This window comes from Triticum aestivum, chromosome 3B, assembly GCF_018294505.1.
Source record: "Triticum aestivum cultivar Chinese Spring chromosome 3B, IWGSC CS RefSeq v2.1, whole genome shotgun sequence".
Taxonomy (NCBI): Eukaryota; Viridiplantae; Streptophyta; class Magnoliopsida; order Poales; family Poaceae; genus Triticum; species Triticum aestivum.
The window spans coordinates 851349626-851357041 of NC_057801.1; the positions used below are offsets into that span (position 1 = coordinate 851349626).

The 7416-nt window shown below is 47.8% G+C and overlaps 1 protein-coding gene across 2 annotated transcripts; it reads right to left on the bottom strand.

The window, feature by feature from the left end:
* Window positions 1-278: 278 nt before the first annotated feature.
* On the bottom strand, window positions 279-1501 carry LOC123067118 (60 kDa jasmonate-induced protein). Of its 2 annotated transcripts, none has more exons than XM_044490049.1 (2): window positions 1214-1501; window positions 279-1003 (listed from the first exon to the last, which is right to left on the bottom strand). In XM_044490049.1, exons 1-2 carry the CDS (start codon window positions 1472-1474, stop codon window positions 431-433), a joined length of 834 nt encoding a protein of 277 aa, XP_044345984.1. In that variant the 5' UTR covers window positions 1475-1501; the 3' UTR covers window positions 279-430. The 2 variants fall into 2 exon arrangements, with proteins under 2 accessions (XP_044345984.1, XP_044345985.1); XM_044490050.1 differs by having other exon boundaries at window positions 1297-1490.
* Between the last annotated feature and the right edge of the window lie 5915 nt (window positions 1502-7416).

A 7416-nucleotide genomic window follows, 5' to 3' on the forward strand; every position in this document is an offset into this window, starting at 1 on the left:
GCTTTTGTCTTGGAAGTGATGACTTGCATGTAATAGATATTTGATTGTCATGTAACGCAGAACCAACAATGAGCTCCGCCATTGCTCATACCTGCAGAGTTCTATTTGTCGGACCAGAGTAAGAAATATTTGATGGCAGTAAATAGAGAGAGTCTACTTTCTCTTGGCCAATCAGCTTATGACAGTCACACAATAATGAGCATTCATACATATTGCCATGCTTCTGTATAAAAATATAAGTAACATTTTTACTATGTTCTTGTACAAATGTAGCTAAATCAGCCATCGCAACATTCGCAAAAAAATATAAAAAATCAACCATCGCATGGATGGGTACCATGCTGGAAGCCGGCCATCTTATCTACTTTATGTACATGGTTAGACACAAACTGTACATACATTGTACGAAAGTACACCCACAGTCAGCTGTTTAGTCTGACCATGTGATCTTCACATCCACCTGACCATTCTCCCCATCAAGGTGCACCACATGATTGCTGTTCAGGTGGGCCTGACACGACACGAGGCCTTTCACGATCTTACCATTGGAATGATTCCATAGATCCACTTCAATCTGTAGGGACGAATCCAATGGCACGGCAAGAACCGATCTAGCTAATGGGATAATCGTCGGCTCTTGTGACGACCCAATGAGTGTCTTCTCATTGTCTGTTTCAAAGAGCACGACGTCACCTAGATAACTGTAAGCAATGATCGTCCCATAGAAAGTATTATCTCGTCGTTGGTGGAGCTTCACCTCAACAATGGCTTCTACCGCGTTGCTCAGAAGAGCGTACGTGACCACTGCTTTGGGGTGGTTATCACACGTACAACCCAGTTCGGCTGTGACGGCCTCATCATGTTTTGTGGATGGATCATCAATGTCTAGAAGTATCTTAGCATGGCAGTGATCATCGATATTGTACTCGATGAGAACGCACCCATCCATTGAGATCACTCGATAAGGACCCGTCAGCAGAAGCCGGCGATCATTGCTTCCATTCTGTTTAATCACAGTGGGCAATGAAATTGAGTTAGATCTTGCAAGGTTGGCACGGGAATTCAATTTATGCAGGTACTTGGCCAATTCATTTTTAAGCAGGGAAGAAATATAGAGACAAAGAACTTCATGCACGCCATATCATTTGAAAGCAAATTGGCATGTCTTACGCTTCACATGAATGTCTTACTAATGGCATGTGAGAGCGCGGACCTGAGTGCCAGAATTTGAATGTTCGTGAGATACTCTCATGTCGCCCTGGCCACTTTGTGTGTAGATGATCTGCCCGCGCTTACCATCGTAGACGATGATGGTGCAGCTTGGATCTCCCTGACCTTTATAACGTACCGACAACACCTCCACCAGTTCCTTCCCGTATGATGAATAGTCCTGCATGGAAGGCGAACACCTTGCATTGAGGCCAATTTTCTCCCTTTCTCTATCTTTCCACCCGATATTAAGATCAAGACTCATATCCTCTTTGTCTGTGGGTACGGTGTTTGTACGCACCAGGGACATTAAGCGCTATTTATACAAAACGCATCTCTCCACCAATGAAGGATTATATTTTTTTTTAGAAAAGGAGGAGGACCCCCGACCTCTGCATCTGGACACCACGTCTGCGTAGCTTCCACTATGATCTTTGAACAATAAAAAAACACACAATTAACTTAGACGGAGAACACAATCTGCAAACATGCTTCGCTGGTAAGTATACTCCATCCGTCCAGTCTCATAAACCCGTTCTTTTACGCGTGTGTTCGATTTGCCTGCCATTAGTTTGTACGCGCCCTCTATTTTTTTTTTTGGGGGGGGGGGGGGGGGGGGGGGGTTGCATATTTGGCTTGCATCATCCATATGGTTCAAGTTCATCCATATACGCCACAATTGGGATAACTAGTTCACAATGGTTGCTTGAACCCCACGAAGATTTGTTCAATCGACTGTGTGCATGCAGCCTTTAGAATTTTTCACAGATTGGACTTTTTTTTCCTGTGAAATCTTTATGAAACTGAAGGAATGTGACTGCCTTATTTATTTAGAGGAGAATATGACAAATCCTGTGGGCCAAAGGAACACGACCCGTCAGAAAAGGAATTGGATCCCTTTCTACGAATATGATGACTAGTTCAAAGAATCTGAGCCTAAGAAGATAACTGCCCCGTCGACCTTCCAGGCAGCCGAAGGTGCAGGCTAGTTTACAAAGCTAGGAAACTACGATTAGTATACTTGCCGCGTGTAAGACGCTTGCGTATGAACTAAGAACAATGTGCACATCTCCTCGTCCTAGTCGCTCGCTCCAATTTTTATGAATTTGGACCTGCTACTACGGTTCTAGGATGGCGTCAGGGAGGATTCTGCGAGGATTGTGTGACTAGGCCTTTTGCAATAGACAAATTTTGGGACATAGAAGCTTGGAGGCCGGCTTTTGACGACAGGGATGAGCCATTTGCGAGGTGGCAGAAGAGGTCAGCTATCAAGTGACAACATTACTATATAGGTGGCAACAATAATGCGCCTTAAAACCTTATCCTAGGAGTTCACGCACGTCAGGTCGGAAAGGATATCCAATCTGTGTGTCCAGCGGGCAGCCGTTTTGGCTTATCTCCATGACGTTTTTAGAGAAAAAGACGGCCCAGTATGGGTCCAGATTATATATAAAGGAAAAGCTTCATTCATCTCCGTGACGTACGTTCCAGACAACTAATTAACCCCCATAGCGAGAGTTGCTAATCGATGCCGGCATGGCTTAGAGCATCTTCAGCCGTTGGCATCCCAAGAGGCATAAAAATCGTCGCCTGAGGGTGAGCCGGTAGTATAATCGGCTCTGGGCGGTTGGGCACCTAGCCAACGTCCCCAGGTTGCCCTCAGGCGCCGATGTCGGCCCATTTTCGGTGAAAAATGGCCCGACATCGGCGCGAACCGGCCCATATTCGGCGCGGTTGGCGTGAATTCTCAAAATAAATAATTTTTTTATTGCATAGTTCAATCACAGAAAATCAATAGAAATAAAATAGTTCAACAACAAATAGTTCAATACAAATTATATAATTCAACAAATAAAAACTCATATTTCATCAAATGTTGAGCTAGGCATCACCCTTGATCCTCCATAGGTGCTCCACCAGATCCTGCTGCAGTTGTTGATGCACCTGTGGGTCTCGGATCTCCTGACGCATACTGAGGTAGGCAGTCCAGGTTGCCAGTAGCTGGTGATCAACTTGGGCAAGAGGATCCTGCCTATAGTATGATTCAGTGTCAAACACTGGCTCTTCCTGCTCGCTCCCAATGATCATATTGTGCAAAATGACACAGCAAGTCATGATTTACCACATTTTTCCTTTCGACCAGGTCTGAGCAGGGTGTCGGACAACAACAAATCGAGATTGCAGCACACCAAATGCTCGCTCGACATCCTCCTGCAAGATTCCTGAGCCTTCGCAAAGTGGGACTTCTTGCCTCCTGGCACAACGTTTGAGATAGTCTTCACAAATGTCGATCATCTCGAATAGATGCCATCAGCTAGGTAGTACCCCTTGTTGTACTACCGCCCATTGACCTCGAAGTTCACCAGAGGAGAATGACATTCAACAAGCTTGGCAAAGACAGGGGAGCACTGCAGGACATTGATGTCATTGTGAGTTCCTGGAATCCCAAAGAAAGAGTGCCAAATCCAGAGGTCCTTTGTGGCCACTGCCTCAAGTACCACACTGCAACCATCTTTGGCGCCTTTGTACAACCCCTGCCAAGCAAATGGACAGTTCTTCCATTTATAATGCATGCAGTCGATGCTTCCAAGCATCCCAGGAAATCCTCTTGCTGCATTCTGTGCTAGGATCCGAGCAGTGTCTTCAGCATTGGGTTCTCGCAAGTATTGCAGTCCAAAAACTGCCACCATTGCCCTGCAGAATTTATAGAAACACCCAATGGTCGTGGACTCGGCCATGCGCCCATAGTCGTCAAGTGAATCACCGGGAGCTCCGTATGCAAGCATATTCATAGCTGTCATGCACTTCTGGATTGAGGTGAATCCAAGTGTGCCGGTGCAATCCTTCTTGCACTTGAAGTAGCTGTCAAACTCCCGGATGAAATTCACAATCCTGAGAAAAAGCTTTCGGCTCATCCGATAACGGCGGCGAAATGTTTTCTCGCCATGCAATGGAGCGTCGGCGAAGTAGTCGAAGTAGAGCATGTAGTAGCCTTCCAGACGATGCCGGTTTTTTGCTTTCACCCGCCCCGGCGCCGAGCCACCTCGCTGCGGCTTTTCATTGCTAGCGAGTAGGCCGGCGAGGGCGGCGAGCACCATGGGATGCTCCTGCTCCTGGACGTCGGCTTCGGCTTCCTCCTCCAGCAACGCCGCGAGCGCTTCATCGTCGTCCGATTCCATCGCCGGGCCGGGCAAACAAATCACCAAACACCTTGCGGGCATGGTGGGCACACACCTGCCGGTACACCGCCCCTGCACGGCTGGAACGCCGGAAAAATCGCCCAGACGGTGGTGGAGAGGCTGCCGTGGCGAAACCTCTTCTCTTTTTCGGCGGGGAATGGCCTATCTAGCTATGGTGGGTGGTGGGCGGCACCGGATCGGCAGGGTGGTGGCCGAGAACGGGAGGGGGGGGAGGCGAATCTGGATGGATAGCTTGACTTTTTGCCTGATAGTGTGGCCCTAGGTGTGCTTTCCCTTGCGCCGAAGCCCCGAGCGCCCTCGGTGCGCCGGGTTCGGCCTGCGATCGCCGGGCCCAAAAACGGGCCTAGCCGGTTAAATTCGGCATCTTGGGAGCGCGACTGGGGCGTTTTTTCAGCGCCAGCGCGTAAAAAGGCGCCTGGGGAGGGGGGCTGTTGGGGGCGCGGCTGGAGTTGCTCTTACGTCTCAACTTCTGAATAGGGCATAAGGGCATCTACAACCGCGATGACAAATCCAGCTCCTCAAACGCCCGCAGAGCGGCCGTCCACAGGCATTGTTCGGACACCCCTCAAATAATGCAATCCACATCCGGATACCTTAAATTGAAAACCTCAAATCCATATTATTACATGCAACATGAAACCTAATCTAAGCTGAGCCCATCCAACCCCGCCGTGCCCATGTCCAGCGGCTGGCTGCGTTCCCCAGAGTGTTGCCCCGATGGCCGGCAAGGTAGAATAGGGCATGGGACATGGGCTGGCTCACGGAACTCAAGACACGCCGTCTCCCATGACCTACTCTTCTTCGTCGGAGCCCGGAAGCTTGGCGGTGCCCGTGGATGTCAGATCGATGATGGATCCATCCTGGCATGAGCCGACATCCACAACTACGCGGTTAAGGCGCCCGGACTGCTGCGTGGCGGGAGCACCCGATGTATGAGTACAAAGGCTTGACAGGTCTCGCCATTCGAGATGAAGTCCCATCTCCCATATGCACTTCGTGACCGGGGATCCCCATGATAAATCCATCTTGTATAGATTTTGAGCATACCAGCGATATTTACGTGAAATCCGACTTTGTCTGTAGATTGGCGCACCCCATTACAACAATTTATGCATGGGCACAATATGTCCTCGGCCCTGTTGTTGCGAGAAAAGGCGAAGTTCATAAGTTGACTCATGCCAGCCATGTATTCTGGGGTCAGCTTCAGGTTATCAGTAATCCATCTTTGATCCATTGCCTGGATAACATGTAAAGTAAATAGATCACACCTGAATTTGCTACGATGCTTTTTGGTAAATAGATCACACCTGAAATTATCACTGTTTCACTCTGTGCAATCGCGTCTCACTTGTCCCTGCAGCAGTGCCGCGTCCCCTCGCCGTACCACCCAACCATGGTAACCTCGTCGTGCTGCCCTCTCGCCTCACCGGGGACTTGGTAGTACACGAGGGCCCTAAGACCACGTTCCCAATTCCTTTCTTAGGAGGTACCCAACAATCCCAATTTCAAGTTCCCACTATTGAAAAAGAGATCCTGCTAAATGCATCAGGCAAAAAACAATTACTAGTTAATTTTCAATTTATGTTTACAAAAAAGGACCCACCAACATTTCCTGTGACACTGAAACTCATCGCAGAATATGCACATGCCTAATGACGGCCGAATGCGTCACCTAAACTCAGCCCAGAATGCAAATCTACTGAACCAGAACAATAATGATGACTGAGCTCAAAAGGTCGATCATTACACAAAAATGAATCATTTGGCTCGAAATGCAGCCATGCCATCATTTATAAGCACTTTGGCTAGGATATGCTGCCATGACAGAAAAGAATAAGCCATTTGGCTCATAAATGAGAGAGAATTCCTTATTTAACACCATCTTAAATTTTCTTTCGTATTTGACACTGAAAAAATATTTCTTCCTTATCTAACACAAACTTTGAATTTTGTTCCCAATATGACACTTTCATGCTTTTTTTGCAAATGATGCTAAATGGCACATGAAATGACAATTATGCCCTAGAACATCTAGTTGGTCATTTTCGATATTCCGATGTCTTATTTAAAGGTGGGGTCCACGGTTAGTGTAACGAAATAAGCAAACTACCAACAAGTAGCGCAAGCAAGGCTCAAGCACGTAGTACGTACGTACATACGCGGTTAGAGATGAGCATCAATCGAGCTGCTTGTCTGTTTGTGCGCTAGCTTTCCACTTGTGCTGCGTTTGGGTGAATTGATCTAGTAGCATTCTATTCTAAACTAACACTCCACCACGGGCTCTCGCCCAACATACGGAAGCTCCCGTCCGCTACGCCTTGGCCGCCCCCACCATGCCCACCATGCCCGCCTTGATCAGTTTCACCAGCCAGAACCATCGATCAACTTGTGCAGATTGAGGTCACAACTCGCCGTCTGCTTGAGATCAGTCATGCGGACGTGGACGACCCTGCACAGCGCAGTTCACAGCAGCGAATCCTCGTGTGGCATGCCGACGAGGAAGGCTTGCATCGGTTGGTACTCCGGAGCGACGCTTCCATCCGCATCCTGTGCTGCTCAGTGTTCCCGAGTGTGAGGGATCTTGGGCCCGGTGAAGCCAATGACAGTGAACTTGACCTGACTTAGGTGCTTCTAGTGCCAGGGGTAAACTTGTCATTTCATGTGTCATTTAGCACCGTTAGGTCAAAAAAATGGACATAAGTTGGGAAAAAAAATTTAAAGTTGGTGTTAGATAGGGGAAAAAAATATTTTTCCAGTGTCAAATAGGGAAACCAAATTTAAAACCGTGTTAAATAAGGAATTCTTTCCATAAATGATGCCATGGCGGCATAAATGATTATTTTTCGCTTTCAATGGTTCCTAGGTACTCGCTCTAAGGAAGTGGTCACGAGGGAGACATAAAAGTAGCGTTTCAAACACAGAAAAGTGAGTTATCGTACCCGAGTCAAGGTTTTGGTGTCGTCGAGGTACCACCAATAGTGTCAGAATGGCTAGCACAATGTGGCGA